A 17096-nucleotide genomic window follows, 5' to 3' on the forward strand; every position below is an offset into this window, starting at 1 on the left:
TGATCCCTGTTCCTCTTTTCCCTTCCACCGTTTCTATTCTCTTTTCCTCTAGGCCTACAAAAGTGCTCAGTGTCAGTCACATATCTACAGTGAATTGACACAAAAAAGGGTGGGAGAAGAGAACTCCCACCACTGTTTAATGGAAGCTGAGGCTTAGAAAAATTAAAAGTTGAAACTTTTGAAAGCTTTCTAAAGCATATGGATTCCCAAATCCCATTAAATCTGGTGTTGAAACCTTAACTGTAAAAATTAACTTTAAGTTCCAGGGGCCCGATTTTTCAAAGACTTTTGCTACTTTCCTAAGTGAGAACAACTGGATTTAGGTGCTTAATTGAACACACATGCAGTGTTTAATTCCCACAAATGATCCTTTCCTTAAAACATTTATAAAGCATTTCCCTGTAAAGCCTTCTAAAATGGGCTGTTTAGTAAACTTCCCAAACTGGAACTTCATTTGCATTAATTCATTACTTCTGACATTACAATGTAACTCTGTATGGATCCAAACTGAACAGAAACAAATAAAATAGCAGTGAAATTGAAATCATTAATTAAATGGTGAGAATATATTAAAACTACACTTGAATATAAAAAACTATGGTGAAATTCAAAAAGGAAAAAGGAACACACAATTTCACAGAAGTATACAACATCATGGAAAATCCAGAGGGAATTTTTTCTACTGTCTGCTTCCACCTTAGAAAACTCAGGACTTTTAGAGTAGACAATGAGACAAAAATCTTCCCTAAAGTTATCTGTACAAACATTTACTATTCATGTATTCTTTATGCAATATTCAATCATCAGTGCTTCCTGTACAGAAAGAAATAGCAGTGTGCAGTATTTTGATTCCATAAATAGTTGTAATCAAAATAAACACATGAAACGTTTTCTTCACTTATATGATTAGACTAACAAGCACTGCTCATTTTTTACAAGCTGTCTCTAGTTCTCACAGTTGTGTTGCACTTGCTTGCTGAATTTCTGCTAATGATTTTTTCTCCAAGCTGTGCTGAAAAGCCATTCCCAAAAAATTCTGATATTCACAATTCTTGCTATTGTGACTTGGTGTCCAGCCTTTAGTCTCAAGCTGGATGAGCACACCAAGTGAGAAGCAGATTTGTAGTCACATTTTCATACCAATAAGCATTCTGCCCTGTGCTCTGTTAGAAGTGAACCCCAAATGGACATAAACTCATTGCTAAGCTTTGCAGAAATTCAGGGCAACATTAACTCTGTAACATCTCCCTAACTTTGTTGTATTAGTGAAGCTTGCAAGTTTTACCTACAGAGAAAACCTCTTTGATCTTATTTTGTCATTTGCATCAGACGCCTTTCTGTCGGGGTACTCAGCAAACACAAGTGGTCATGTGGTTTCTGCTTTTTGTGAAAAACACACCAAACCCAGCTTCAACATCCTGTTCACAGCAGTCCTGAGGTAAGAGGTCCTTGAGACACAGTGCACAGAAGCACTTTGTGGAGGCACCTTTGCTTTGTGTGGTTTCATCACAGTGCAGCTGGTTTTGTTGTGGCTTCCTTTTCCATGCTGAACACCAGGCCAGTGACCCGAAACACGGCTGGGTGATGCTCTGTGGGCATTCTGCCAAAACGTTTTGCAGGAGAGGAACCTGACACACAGCTATCATTTAAGGCCAATTTATCTCGGGAATCAATGGGCCTTTTAAAAATTCACCAGCTCACATATCCTTTTCAGTGATGGTCAGTAGATGTTTTGTGCTCTGGTTTTGTGGGCTTTTGAGAGAACCTTGCTTCTCAGCAAATGATGATATATCCATTGGTAAGAGAAAACTCACAGCCTTCACTTTACTCCTGGAGAAAAAAAAAAAAAAAGAGAAATCATTATGAGGATTACAAATGCATAAAACATCCAGAGAAAGGAAAGAAAAAACAAAAAACACCAACCCAACCCAGGAAGCAAAAAGTAAATGCTTTCTTTTCAACCCTTGCACGCTACTGCAGGCAGGATTTCATGCCATTCACATGGTCATCCCAAAGGAGCAAGCATGGTCCTCTCTGCTGGAAGCATCTGCCTTTTTCCATTGAGCCTCACATTTCCCGATCAGTGCCTGACCTGTGTGTACAAAGCTGTGTGTGCACAGAGCCCTGGGGGTGCATGTGCACCCACAGAGACCCCTCAGTAATTTCAGTATAATGGCCCTGAAAAGACTTCTTAGCCTCTTTTATCCTGTATTTAAATATTTAATGGTTTTGGTTTTGGGTTTTGTTTTGTTTGGTTTTTTTTTTTTTTTTTTTTTTTCATTTAACAAACACAGTGGGAATCCCTTGGTAGAAATAATACTTTAGCACATATGAATTAAAATATTTTAGACATGCAAATTAGAGATGATTTGTTAGCAGTGCTGGTTTTTATTACTTGGATGCAACTGCACTCTATATAAATTCAAGGTGATACTTCTACAGAGTTAATTTTAAAGCAAAAATATTCATATCACATACAGGATTGTAGCTTTGGAGCAAAATATGAGGAAGCTACAATAAACAAAGAATAGGAAAACCTGACATGAAGCAGCATGCTGGAAAGTAAAAATGTCATCCTTGGAAAAAAATTAGGCTTAATAAGCTTGCTGAACTAATTGCCAGAAAATACCTTACTAGTGAAAAGCTGACTAAGATTGGTGACTGTGTCAGACATTCCAGTATAAAATGGAAGCATCCACCATTCAGACCATAAAAGATACCAAATGTTTTTTGGTGCAAGAAATACAAAACAAAGAAGAAGCTTTGTGCTTCAGTATATCAACCAGCCTGCCGAGGGGGTTAGGTGAAAAGCTCTTTCCACAGCCACTTCTCCTCCGGGAGCAGCCAGCAGTGAGTGCACATGAGTCACTGTTCAGCTTGACAAGGCAGCTCTAATGACAGCGATAAAATCAGCGCTGTCGTTTGGCCACGGGGCACCCGCCAGGTCCCCAGGCATTCGATGTAACAGATCTGTGCTGATGTTTTGATTGCCTTGAAAGCTCTTTCCCCTCCAGAGCAGGCGGCAGCATTTGCCATTGCCATGCCCATGGTGTTTCCACCACGCACACCTTCCATGTGAGCTGGCTCCAGGGCAAACCCCTGAAGGGTTCATGTGCACCCGGAGTCTGGAGTGTCCCTGCAGCCATTGCAGCATGTGCACAAATCCAGAGTTACAGAGGCAGGGTGCTCTGGAAAACAAGACGAGTTCCCTGCCAGGGACTAAATTTAGGTGTCTGTAAAACATATGACCCTGAAATGTCCTTACAAGAAAACCCAGGTGCCTCTGAAAGCTTGACCTTGTTGTCTCCTGCAGCCTCCCAGAGAGGAGCTGGGCCCCAAAACAGCTTTGCACAGGGAATGCAAGGTGCTGGGCACAGGTCTGCTCTGAGGATTTAGGGGGACAGAATAAAAGCTGCTGTGGTGTGCCATGCACAGGCACCTCCACACAGGTGACACAGCCCACAGCAGGTGTCTGCCCCCGGGGTGGCCACCGGAGTCCTGTCCCAGGACGTGCATGGGCAAGCAGGCAGAGCCTTGGACTTCTCCCTGCTCAAACACATGCTTTGAGGCCATTTGGATTATTTTCCTTTTGAGCACAGCATGATTGGGCTAAACCCAGGAATCAGCATGAGTTCCTAAGGTGGATATATCAGCAACAGGATGTGGCTGGGCTATCATGTATCACAGTCTCATCACTGCTGGTTCTACCTGTGGTGATTGTCCTGTGCTGGAAAGCTTCTCATCAATGAGCAGAGACACTCGGGGCTGATCCAGCAGCCATTTCACTTAATTTAGAAGCTGTCCTGAGACTACTTTTTTCAAGGCTGAAAGCATTAACTTGTAATGCTTCAGTTAAAGGGGAAATATGATACAGTATATCTGATTCCATGAGCCACAGTAATCACACTCCTAAAGGCATAGTGCATATTTCAGTGTCTTTTTGTTCAAACTTTAAAAATCCCTTTCAACCTTAGCTTGTCAGAACATCACATCAGTCTGCAAAACTCTGCCTGGCTTTAACAGAGCAAAGATTTCAACCCTTTTTTCTCTCCCTCAGCCTCTCCTTTCTATAACAAATTTAACCTGCTACCACTGCCAAACCTCATGCAGTGCAGGAAGAAGCACAACTTCCTCAAGAGGGGTCTCCAGTCTGCTCAGGGCCCATATATATCCAAATAGTAATTTTGCTGGTAACACAGTAAAAGCCCAAGCAAACTCCATATATCTTATTAGGTGAAACCTGTGACCAGCCCAGGGAGGTGGTGCTGTGAAGGCAAACCAAACCTACTGGCACTTATAGACGTGCTCCTGAAACAGTTTCATGTTGCTGGAGTGGCTGTAGGAGAGACAAGTGGCTGGTGGTTTTTCAAGCCCTTTCTCCTCTTCCCTGCTGAGCTGTGCTGCAGCAGGAGGGGCTGGTGGCTGGGCACTGCCTGGCACCTCTGGGAGCCCATTGCTTGCAGGCTTCCTGCCAGCCCAGTGGGACCTTGTGCTGGAAGGAGCAGGAGCTGGGGACACGGTGGGGTAGCATCTCACAGTCATGGCAGTATCTGAGGAGCAGAGAAAAAAGCAGAGATAAAAACAATGCTAATACTAATGATACTACTATTAATAATAATGACAATTCACATATCCTCAAAGTATTTTTGGAGAGTGACTTTTTACATGGGCAGATAGTTATAGAACAAGGAGGAAGAGTTTTAAGCTAGAAGAGTGGACATGAGATTTTAGGAGGTGAGACACTGACACAGGGAAGTTGTGGATGCCCCATCCCTGGAAGTGTTCAAGGCCAGGATGGATGAGTCTTTGAGCAGCCTGGTCTAGTGGAAGGTGTCCCTGTCCATAGCAGGGGTGTTGGAACTCGATGATGTTTAAGGTCTATTCCAACCCCAAATGATCTGCCATTCTAGTTTTAATCACTTTTTTGGGGCTTAAAACCATTTTGTATGTGGTAAAGCTGAGAGGCAGAGGAGGTCAGACAGCCCCTTTAGGTCCCACCCTTTGCCCTAGAAGGCAGCTGGAGAAGAGCCACAGGGTTAGAAAGCACTTTCCACAGCTTTTCCCCTTGCCAAAAGACCACGGAGCTGTTCCCAAACTGATGACATCCCTAGCCACCAGCAGCCCCTGTCCAAGGCCTTCAGGCTGGTAACCTGGCTACTGGGTCAGAGGGATTGGCAACAACCACTGTTCCTTCACAGCAGCCCTCTGGCTTCACAAAAATCCACTCGTGCTGGTCAGCCTCTCATCTTATTCCTTCACACAGGCTTGCCTCCATGAAAACTTGTGGGGCCGTTTCTCCAATACTTCTCACCCAGCAACATTTTGCTCTGATTCCTGCTTCATTAATTCCTCCAGAAGTCCCAACCAGACTTCTATAACTGAGGAATATTTCCATTTTTATCCTCTGATAAAACTGCGAAGAGAGTGTATTCTTATACATTGACCCCTCTCTGCCTCCGCAAGAACAAACTGCGCTAACTGCAAAAGTAAACTGCACATCTGGCATGATGGATGCAGCCAACCCATCATTCTTTGTTATTATTTTTCTCATCTTTGACTAAGGCAGGATGGGTTATGGCATGGTTAAGAGTGTTGGCCCTTTCCTGCCTGGAACAGAGAGGGGACAGGCATGTGGATGAGAGTCCATGCCTGTGAAAACCCAAAGCAGAAAGTCAAATTCTGCCTAAGCAAACTGAACTCTTTGAGTTGAATCCTTTGTTTGAGCAGCAGCAACATACTCCACTAAGCTTCGCTGTGGGGGGATACACCATGAAAATCCCACAAAGCAAGACAAGCAGGGCTGGTGGGTTTGGTGGGGGCACTGAATGAGGCCAGGGCGCTTCCATGGAGTTAACCAGCCGGTCAGCGGCTCATCCCCATTCCCTGCGGGCAGGATGGCCCAGCCGGGCTGGCACATCATGGATGGGCAGTGCCGGAGTGCCCCGGACAGCCCCGGACAGCCAGCCAGCCAGCCAGCCAGACAGACAGAGAGCCGCCCCGGTCCGTACCTGTCCGCTCCCTGGGCGCTGCAGCGCTGCCCTGCGGGGCCGCGGCCGGTCCCTCCCCGGCAAAGGCGAAGCTCCCGGCAGCGCCGTCCCCATCTCCCGGTGCCGGCACAGCCCTCTGCCCGCAGCCCCGCAGCTCTCCCTTCAGGGCCCTGTTTTCCCTCTCCAGCTGGTTGATTTGGGAGCGCATCTTGCGGATGAGCTGCAGGAGGTGCGGGTTCCCCTCCATGGCCCCTGTCCTGCGGAGCGGCTGCTCCGACCCTGCCCTTTAAAGCCCCTGCACGGTGGGAGTCCCTCCCCGGACGCCCAGCACGGGCCAGATCCCGGCCCTGGGAGGGATGGACAGGGCTGTCAGGTTGCCGAGAGAGGGCCATGATTTATTCATTCGGGGGCTCGCGTTTCAGAGCAGAGCTGGCCTCTCCCCACCGCACAAATCACTGTCAGCACGGGAGCGCTGCCCCACAAGAAACCCGCCCGCCCCTCGCTTCCTCTCGGTTTTCTCCGCACGGCTGAGGAGCACAGAGCCCATTTCCTTTGGTTTGCCCAAAAAGGCCAGTGATCATCTCCATGGCACAGAGAGAGGGTCACCCTTTGCTGGGCAGCAATTCATCTCTTCCCCAACACAGGGTGATTTTTTTGCTCTGCGTATCTGGAATTTCAATTCCAGAATTAGTAATTTGTCTCAGGAAAATGAAATTTCTAAATGAAAGCTGATAACCTTGCTATTAGCAACACATGCCAGCAGGTGTGAGGGGCAAGCAGGTACACCAGAGCTCTCCTGGAAGGCTGCAGCAGAGCCTGGGCCCCCTCTGGGCGCCCAGGGAGGCTCACTGGAGAGGAGCGCTGGCACAGCACTCAGGAGTGTAACGAGAGACAGACCAGGCAGGATTCTTGTGTTAGCAAGAGAAACACAATCCCCTGCATTTCTCTCATCATCCAGTCCCTAAAGCCATCTTTCTTCTGGCAGTAAGGTGCAAAAACCCGTGGAGCGGTCTTCCCGCTCCCCAAAACCTACTTCAAAATACAGAACTAGAATGCCAGAAAGTCAACAGGGAAATAATTTAACATACCTTTTGCTTTGAGGCCCTTCACTTCCCAATAGTTCAACAGTGACTCAGAAATAACTGAGAGAGGAAAAAAAGAAAGCATTTCATCAGTGTTCATTTCCCCACTCTGCTGCTGGAGGCTGGAGGAAGAAAGGAAAACTGTTGTGAGATGCTTCAAACATGAGATGACTCAGTGTTTGTTTTTCCAGAGGTGTCAGAAGGGCTGTTGTGAGAAGCCATCGGGTCAATGGGAGGTGCTGCTGCCCAGCATCAGCCCTGCTGTCAGCTCCTGGGGACCTCTCCAGAGGGTTCTGCATGGTTCAGGCTGCAGGCAGAGAGGTAAAAGGATGTGAGTTCTCAGGCTGTGGATGAAGCCCACAGCATGTATGCACTTTTCCTGGGCTTGGACCCAGGCTTAAATAACAGTGTAGGTGGCCCTATGCTGGGGATTATGTGTAGGGAGCATTATGGTCTATTTCTCCAGCAAGCAGATCAGGCACTGGAGCAGTGACAGCACCCATGTGTAATTATAACATTGCTGCTGATCCTGCAGCTGGCAGGTTTGGCTGGGCAGGGGACACTTACCAGCTCAGCAATTAGCTTACCCCAGCTGTAGCTGAAGACATCTGCTCCTCTCATCCCATGCCTGCTGCTCCTCTGGAACCAGATTGGAGCCGGCATAGACCTTTTGATGCACCAGAAACGTCTGAGGAAATTACTTGTGTCTTGTAACCTTGTACAGCTGCCCCTGCTGAAAGGGCCAGATGACTCAGGAGTTTTCGACAATGAAAACCTGGCAAATCTGCCTTTGACACTGGGTTGACCAGCGTGTTCCCTGAAAGCGGAAAGAGCTCCATGCACCCAACCTTGTTGTTTGTAAATTCAGTGGGGCCCAAGATGTGTGCTTACCCTGCCAGCTCCTGCATGCTGCTGCTCTGTGTGCCATGGGTGGGAAACATGCTGGGTGCCTCAGCCAAGACACACTTGTGCAGGCTGCAGATTTTGGTAAGTGGATCTTCAGTGTGCCTTCCTGAGCTTACTGCAGACACCTATAACTGTGTGGGTTTTGCTATAAAACACTTCAGCTTTAAGTCTTTTAACAGAAAGGGCAATTTCTCACACCTGAGATGCTTTGGCAAGTTGTCCTTGGTAGGATAAGGACCCAGATAAAATTGTTTTCACCCTCAGTCATATCTGAAGCTTTCTCCTAGGAGCCCCATAGCAATACCTCTGCATGGCTGCTGGTGGATGTGCTCCATCTCAGTGGACTCTACAAACTGCATATCAAACAGTACTGCAGCAAAAAACCGGCAAACAAGACACAGAGACCTTGTGGAACATCTTCCTCCAAACCCTGGGGAGCTCAGCTCTTAATTCTGCCCCAGCCCAGCACGGTGACATGCAGCAGCAGCTGTGTGTGCAGGGCTGCTGCAGGGGCTCCCCGGGGAAGGGCCGCACTGAGAGCTGGGAAGGGACAGTGTCAAAACTGCCACCAGCAGGAAACAGCACCTGCACAGCCACCACCACTGCTGAACAGCTTTTGTATCTGTCTCACTTGCCCAATCCCTGTTGCTTCCCTGAGGTTAGAGAGATTAAAAAAAAAAAAAAAAGGGACTCATTGCTACTCCAGTATGATGATTTTTTTTCTTTAGTTCTGGAAAATCCATCAGCAGCAGGTGTGTGAATGTTTTCTGTGACATGCTGCAGCTGGAGGTGTGTCCTGCCTCCCAGTGGCACTGGAGTCCCTGTGCAAAAAGACAGAGCCTCCCTTTCCTGGGGCTAAACCCGACCAACAGAGCACAAGTACTGGCACTGCATCTCCATTCTCACTGGACAAGTACTGGGCAGCCCACCTGCCCCAACAGGAAATCTTGGGGAATAGAACAGCTCACTAGGCCATCATCCCAGCAGCAAACATGAAGCCCAGATCTCTGTCAGCGCTGGAGTCTCTGGGAAGGTTTGTTATTAATCAGCTTTGAATGTCAGCAGCACTGGGCATATGCATCCTATAGAATATTACCAGGTGAAAGCATAACAGCAGCTCTGGTCGGGGCCAATGCCAAACCCTTCCAATTCTCACTGTGCAAGAACATGGCTGTGCTCTGAGTCCTTGCTTGATTTCTGACTTTGACATGTTTTATGCTACATTGTGGTGCAAAAGAGGCTGATTATCTTCTGAATCTGGCTGTGCAGCTTAAGGAGGTAAAAAAGAATATTTCACTGGATTTAAAAATTAACAAGATTTTTTTTTGTGCGTGTGCTGATTCTGTTTTGCTGACACACTTCTGATCATTTTCCTTCTGTACATCTGAAAGGACTGAATAGGTTTAATGTCCAAATTTGATCCTATATTGGCCTTCTCTCAGTGGCTTCTCCATTTAAATGGTAAAGCTAGAGGTAAACAGTAAATTCAAGAAGCAAACTTATATTTTTTCCCAATTTTCATTTCTCCCCTTTCATTTTTCTCAAAGTTGAGACATTTAGACCTTTATGCATTTAAATGATCCCTATGCTTTACTTGGCCTATCCCATTGCATGAGGTTCAGCAGCAGGTTTAAGATTGATGCTGGACTTGAATGTATTTTCTTCTGAGCACCCAAATAACAGCTTGAAAGCAGTGGGACGTACAATTCTGCAAGGCCCTTCCTCTCCTGAGCCCAGCCACACCAGTGTCCCCACAGGTGCTGCTCTGCCAGGCCAGGTCACATCTTGCTTTGGATGCATTTCATCTGCAAATGCACATCCATGTAAAGAAATGCATCCTTGTGAGAAACAGATTTGACAAAGTAGATTTTGCAGCAGAAATTGGAAATGTCCTAGTAATTGGACAAATGGCCCTGTCTCTCAAGTTTCTGGTCATCTCTGAGTTTAACACAGTTTCCTGGCCATGTACTCCCTGGGAAGGTGCTGCTCTCAGCCCCAGCCCCCAGCCTGTGTTCACCCACCCAAAATGTCCATCCCTGCAGGGCCACTGCTCCTTCCTTGGCCCAGTCTGGGCTCCTCGCCAGAGCTGAGCTGCCACAGCAGAGGCAGGTACAGGAGCTTGAACCAATTTCTGCAGCAGTGCCCCAGGCTTTCCCCAGGGCAATCAGCTAATTATTCACTGACTAGATTCATTACAGGGCTTTTTGGAGCCCCCCCAGTTTTAGCTAAGGGAGTACCCTCCCCCCCCCCCCCTGAGCTGGCACCACTCTGCAGCCAAACAGAGGGACCCGGGGGGCCCATTTTGGTACATTCCCACGGATACAAATGCCGAAAAATACCCATTCTTATTCTGAAAAGCCGGGCTTTTGGGTCTTACCCACTGCACAGCCGAAACCTGCTGTTCCGAGGCCCCTTGTGAAGGACAAGGTGAGCTGATGCTGGGACACCCGTGCGGGAGGGTGCCAGTGCTACCAGGCAGGTGTCCCCAGAACCACAGGCCACCTAGGCTGGTTTTCGGCTGTGTCCCGGGGCTGAGGCGGTGCCTGTGCTGGAGGCAGAGCTCTGTGGGAGCGCAGGGCAGCCCTCAGGGAGCTGCCCCAGGCCGGGCACGGTGCTCCTGCCCCAGCACCATGACCCCAGCCCCGGCTGAGCCGGCCCCGCTGTCCCGCACGGAGCTGTCACCTCGAGTGTCACCCGAGTGTCACACACGGGGATCACCTCCCGGCACACGCCACCTCTGCACGGAGCTCTTGTCTGAGCGCTCTCGGACGGACACTTCCCGGCAGAGCGCAATTACCCAGGGCCTCGGTGGGACAAGCCGGGAAGGCAGCGGCGAGTCTGCGGGGATGCTCCGCCCTTGACATTGAAGTGGGAGGAGGAAGTGCTCCAGCTGAGTGGGAGGGCGACATGGCACAGGGGTACGTGGGGACAGGGGCTGCCTTCGGGCACGGACACGAGCAGCAGCACTCGGGGAGGGCAGAGCCCGTGGAATCGCTCCCCAGCCCCACGCGAGCACACCGGGCTGCTCTCTCCGCTTGAAGGAGACCTTGCCTTCCTCTCATGACTAATTAAACGCTCCCTTTTAACCACGGCTGAGTGAGGACTTGCTCACAGCGCGTCCAGCGAGGCAGTTGTGGGGAGTGAGCTCCACAACCTCCCAGAAACAAAGCAAGATGGCAAAACCCAATTATATGTGTAAAGCACTCTCAGGTTTCAACACCGCATTAGGTAATGATGGCACAGAGTTATCTGATTAGTCTGTTAAAAGGTAATCGTTTAACTTATTAAAGTCTGTTAAGCATCCTTTTCCTTTTGCAAGGACCATTTGCCTGACTGTGCCTTAACTCCCACATGTATGCAGAAAATCCCACATGACCCATATTAAAAGCAGCTTTGATTTTGAGCTTTCAGGGTTTCTGAAAGGGGTCTGTATTCCAGCAGGGGATGCTCAATGCTTTTGAAAAACAAGGCTTAACCTGAAAATGCGAAATAGAAACACCAAGATACATGAGTCACATCGAAAACCTCAGCTATGATTTTGGACTGGGCTAGCATGAAATTTGGCTACAGAAACATTTCAAACTTCTAAGAGGGCACTTCAGGTCTCTGTGTTGAATTTCCAAGGCTCTAGATCTCTGTCCCTTTAAATGAATCCTCAAGTTAGTGTGGAATAATCAGAATTAGTCTCTTTTATGCCAGCCCCCTGCAAGCACAACATATGCTACAGAGTACAAACCCATGCCTCATGCAAGAGAGTCTTTATGCTCAGCTGGATATTTTCATAATGAGGAGCTCGCAACTGGGCCCAAAGTTACCTGCACAGAGCTTGTGATAGCTTTCAAGTTAAAACAAGCTCTCACTCATGGGAGAAAGCATCACGATTACAGAGCAGCCCCAAGCACAAAATGCATCCCAAAATTATTATTATAATTAATAATAATTTCTTACTCTGTTTTCTTTTCTCAAGCAAAACACCCCATACAAAACATGAGTATATTTGAAACCCTGTAGTTATAAGGGGTCTCACCATAGGCAATCTGTGATGATCATGACATCTAAACCATGACTCAGAACTACAGGGAACATCACGTGGCATTTGCAGGTCACAAAAATGCATCACAGTGTAAGTAACGCCCTCACAGCTGCCCCTAGCACAAAGTGAGTGACTATAGCTAACTGAAGGAGCACATGGGGAGCACAGCTTAAAAAGCACACTGAAAATGCAGCTTCTGTAAGATGGGGTGTAGTTAATAGGAAAAACCAAAACATGCTGCTGTTCCCAATGAGATGCTTATACTGAGAACTTCGAGATGCTCTAGTGAGTTGTGAAAAACCTCAGCCTGGACAGAGATGTCAGTAATTATGATTGCACTCTTGCATTACTGAGAATTTTCTAAAAATACTGAAAATTTTCTAAAAAGTGCATTGTCACTGCAACGAAACATTACAAACCATGCACATATCTCATGTAGGCTATGACTCCTAGCTTAAAGGGCACTCATTACTCTGACTCCCACCTGACTGTGCCTCACAGAGATGCTCTTGAAGGCATGGGACATGTTCAGGGCTGATCTCTTGGGTACAGCTTCCCTGAGAGGCAGCAGCACCTCCTCCTGCAGTGCCTTGAGCCAGAACTGCCTGGGTGCCAGTGTTTTTGCATCTTGAGGCTATAGTGTGAAATACACACACCATTTACTGACTAGAAAGCTCTCCCAGATGAGCTCTTTACCATCCTGCCTTACAACCGCTCAATACTCCCTTGGTCTGATAATCTACATGCTCTGGCAGCTTTCCCCTAACACTGCTGGTTTCACTGTACTTTTACTTTTTCCCATCTCCAAATGCTCCAACACATGCCTGGAAGGTAGGAAAGTTACTTGATATTTTCCATAGCTAGTATTTCACCAAGGAACAGTGCTGGACTTTTCTTGAAAAGAATAATAATGTTCTCATTTCCTCCCCCAGCTGCCCAGCGAGCTGAGGGCTGCCCAGAGCTGCTCTCTGTGGACTGCAAACAAAAACAGGCTGGGAGGGCCCATGCAGGGAGAGCTGTGGGCACCCAGGCTGGGGTCTGCATGCTCTGCCACTGGCCATGAGCCCACCCTGGGCTGTCAGGGACTGGCTCAGCCCCAGCGGGACCTGGTGTGGAGGGCACAGCCAGAAGGACCAGCCTCGTTTGGAACAAACTCTTCACGTCCCTGATTCAAGTCATTCTGAAACAAAAGCATCAATCTGGCATTTCCCAACTGTTTTCCCCAACTAAATTGGTTATTCTGTTCAGTTTGAATTAGCAAATAATTTCCGTTGTGTTTCCCAGTAAGAAGGATTCTGTGTTTGAAGTACAGGAGAGATCAGCCCTGCAGGAGGCAGTGGAGCAGAGCTGTGTGAATGGCCACTTCACAGGGTTTGTAACGAGGCAGGGGATTACAAACCCGAGACCCTGTGACCCCAGTGCCCCAGCCTTGGCAGCTGGGACACTGCACTGCTCCAGGACCTCTGATCTTGGGGGAGTCCCAACCCACTGTCCCCAGTTCTGTGTTCACTTGATCTCCCATGAGCCGTGTTCTGCTGTGGTGCAGAGCTGCTGTTCCCATCACAGCCTCACCTGAGCAGGCAGTGGTTGTTCCTATCACAGCCTCACCTGAGCAGGCAGGGCTGTTCCCATCACAGCCTCACCTGAGCAGGCAGTGGTTGTTCCCATCACAGCCTCACCTGAGCAGGCAGTGGTTGTTCCTATCACAGCCTCACCTAGGAACCCAAGCCAAGCAGGTGCTTTCCTGCAGGGAGCTTGGCCCTTGACAGCCCAAACGAGCCCCAGGGAAGTTTTCTCCCCACTGTTGCAGTGTTTGCTCACCAGAACAGGACCCTGCCCTTTCTTTCTAGGATGTGTGTATTTGGGGCCACTGCAAAAGCAAAAGAACCTCAAACAAAATAACAAAAAACCCCTTCCTGCTCCATGCTGTGGTTTCCCGACAGCAATGTGATGGCAGAAGGAGCAGGAGACTGGCGTGGGGCCAGGTGGTTTGTCCCAAGTGGTTCCTCTCCAAGCAGCTTGTGTGAAAGCAGAGGGGATGCAGCAATGGTGAGGCTGAAGGTCCTTCCTGGTCATAGTCATAGTTCTACATGGACTTGGCTGTTCTTTGCCTTTTGGATTAGTTTTTATTTCTCTTAAAACAATTCCCTTAAATGAGAAATGCATTCTAGTTTGTTTGGTTTTTAAAATTTTCTTTCGTTTTCTGCAGATTTGAATGCTTTCCTCCAAATCCCATTTCTTTATTCTCATTTGATATTTGATTTAAACATCCCTTGATTTTAACTGCCTAGGTTAAGAGCTCACTTCATGGTTTTAATTTGTAGTGACTGTGAACACTGATTATTTTCGTGATAATCTAAATACTAAGAGGAAAATCTTTTGCAGACATACCAAACTTGTTAAAAATTGGTAAACACATTCAAGTCCATAGCAGATATCCTTGTGAGATCATCTATCTTGAAGATTCATCATCCCATGTTACTTACAGCTGAAATATTTAGTAGACAGTTACCAGTTTAAAAAAATGTTCAAACTGATGTAAAAGGTATCTGCAGCCTGGAGTTTCTCAGCACATGTGGGATAACAGTTTTCATGCTGAGATCAAGAAAGGCACATTTAAAGTTATGTATAGATGCAATTTCACTTCTTCCCATATCCAGACCCAGGGATGGCCAGCACAAGGGAGGTGTGTCTGGAGTATGAATGGTATAGATCATCCCCTTCCATTTCTCATTTGGATATTATCCAAAAATAAAATTAAAAAAGAAAATTATTCCTCTTCAGATCAATATTACTTTGCCAAGGTAACATCTCTCCAGTTAAGATATAATAACCCTGTAAAGAATGATTCCTTTTAAACATTTAATACACCTCCCTCTAATTGAAATTTAAGCCTTTGGTTGTGGTTGGGTGTCACTAAAGATGTGATTAAACATAAAATATGTATAACACTTAACTCCTTTTGGGGTGTTGAGATAGCTTCCACTAAGTAACATACATGAATCTTATGGCTGCCCTTGACAAAAAGAGTCTCAAAGGGGAGTTTTTGCTAGGGAAAAAAAAAAAAAAAGGTGCAGACCTCATGTAAAAAAGCAGCAATTGTGTGAAGAGCCTTTTCCTACAGCATCACAGATAGGGTGGGTGTGGGATTCAGTGCTATGCATCTGACTTCTGCAGTTTGGGTTGCTGAATTTTATCATGGGAAAGGGCCAAATCCTGTCCTTGTAATCATCCTACAGCCCCAAGTGCCTCCTGGATTTCTTTCATTCTCTCCCCTCAAACACTGGGATCATCCAGGGTTTAATGCTTTGTTTTCTCTCCCTGCTGCAGCCTTGGTTCAAAGCTAATGTTTGTGCTAATTGCTTTCACCCGACCAAGTTTAAAGTGTGTGAACACAGCAGGAGGGGAAGAGCCATCTGGAGCAAGGACCCAGCTACACTCAAGCCTGAGCATCTCCAACACCAGCAAAAAGGCAACCCCAGAATATGGGCTGGATCTCAAGCCCCAGAGGAGGTTGCAGAGCTGGCTGCTTAAAATAAACCAAATCCCACAGCCCCTGGACTTACTGATGAAACTCATTTTGTGTGCCAGCTATTGAGAAAACAATCCTGGGATTTCCTTACCTCTGCTTTACAGACCACAGCTTGGCTTCAGCCCAGCCTGCAACATTCCCTCAGTGCAAACCATGCTTTTGCAATCTAGTTATTCCCAAAGATGGCCACCAACAGATGTAGTTGCTCATTTGTTGTGAACATTAATTAGAAACAGTCTGTCTCCAAATCACCTTGATGGCTTCTGAAGTAGCCATCCACAAATCATCATAGACACAAAATGAGTCCAGTGACACAAACAAACCAAGGGGCAGGAGGACTCGGGGCTCACTCACCTCTCTGTATGGCACAGTCCTGCTGCTACCACTGATGACATATACACATCATACATGGGTTCCTCCCAAATATATATATATATATATATAAACAGCAGGTATAACTTCACCGACCACAATATATACAGCATAAAGCAAGTTAAAATTTGGGCCAGACATCATTTCTTTCAGCAGACTACTGGTTCTGCAGAGCGCAGTGTCTGAGCAGCAGAGCTGGGCCTGTCGAGGTGAGGGTGAGGAGGGCTCAGCTCCTGCCCAGCTGTGTGGTTGATGCTGCTGTGCAGTGCCCAGGTGAGAAGTTGGGCTCTTTCCAAGCCCCAGGTGAGGGTCACGCTGTTACTGCCATCTGATGCTGGAGCAGGGCCATCCCAAACCATGGTGTGCCTGTCCCAACCACTCCCCTCCTTCCCCCACCTGGCAAGGACACTGGTGGGGTTTCCAAACCTTTGCCAAGAATTCTGGAAAACTCCTGATCTGCTGAGTGAGACAGCAGCAGCTGCTGGCAGCACCTGCAAGCAGGTAGAGGCTGGGACATGGCTCTTGCACACAGAGGTGGGGTGAATTCAGAGCCCACCCTTGACTCTGGCCTGCAGGGCCAGGCTACACTCCAGCCGAGAGGCACCAGTTGTGTGTAACTTGGGGTGTTGTTAGGAGAGACAGGAGGGCAGAATGAGGCAAAACACTGGAAAATTCCTCCTGGTACCCCCAGGCAGAAAGCCAGCGCTGGCTTCTGCCCTGAACAAACCTGTGGAGGCCTCAGGGGAATCACCAGAGCTTCTCCAGGAAAAATGAGCGAAACTGAGAAAAACCAGCTTAGCAGAATTGTGGGGACTGCGTGCACAGGAAAGAAGAACTCTCAACACAGAGGTACTATGAGCAGGGACTTCTGGCAAGCAGGGCTTTTCCATGAATGAACATAAAGGAGTGTGGGAACTCCTGAGGTTAAAGGGAGCTCCTAACAACCGGCACAATCACTCCACCTTATCCCCACATGACGCAGAAACTGAAACAAACATCTCACTAAAGGCACGTGGTTTCCCAATGTGTCCTGGACAAAATCTGGGACTATGAACTTCAAAGGAAAACCTGAGTTTTCTTGGCCTCAAGCAGGAGAACGACACCAAGGCTGCTTCAGTCTGGGGCCATGGAGAGAACCCAAAACCATGTTCTGCTGGTCATAAATATCTCTATCAGCAGCCACA

The 17096-nt window shown here is 47.5% G+C and overlaps 1 protein-coding gene across 3 annotated transcripts; it reads right to left on the reverse strand.

Annotated features, from left to right (window-relative positions):
* Nucleotides 1-39: 39 nt before the first annotated feature.
* On the reverse strand, nt 40-10574 carry CCDC195 (coiled-coil domain containing 195). Of its 3 annotated transcripts, none has more exons than XM_066193180.1 (5): nt 10353-10574; nt 7657-7802; nt 7076-7129; nt 4289-4550; nt 40-1830 (listed from the first exon to the last, which is right to left on the reverse strand). In XM_066193180.1, exons 2-5 carry the CDS (start codon nt 7730-7732, stop codon nt 1698-1700), a joined length of 525 nt encoding a protein of 174 aa, XP_066049277.1. In that variant the 5' UTR covers nt 7733-7802; nt 10353-10574; the 3' UTR covers nt 40-1697. The 3 variants fall into 3 exon arrangements, with proteins under 3 accessions (XP_066049277.1, XP_066049275.1, XP_066049276.1); XM_066193178.1 differs by lacking the exon at nt 10353-10574 and adding an exon at nt 7961-8065; XM_066193179.1 differs by lacking the exons at nt 7076-7129; nt 7657-7802; nt 10353-10574 and adding an exon at nt 6009-6234.
* Between the last annotated feature and the right edge of the window lie 6522 nt (nt 10575-17096).

Source organism: Chamaea fasciata, unplaced genomic scaffold (genome assembly GCF_029207755.1).
Source record: "Chamaea fasciata isolate MVZ Bird 193981 ecotype frontalis unplaced genomic scaffold, bChaFas1.0.hap1 SCAF_11, whole genome shotgun sequence".
Lineage (NCBI taxonomy): Eukaryota > Metazoa > Chordata > Aves > Passeriformes > Sylviidae > Chamaea > Chamaea fasciata.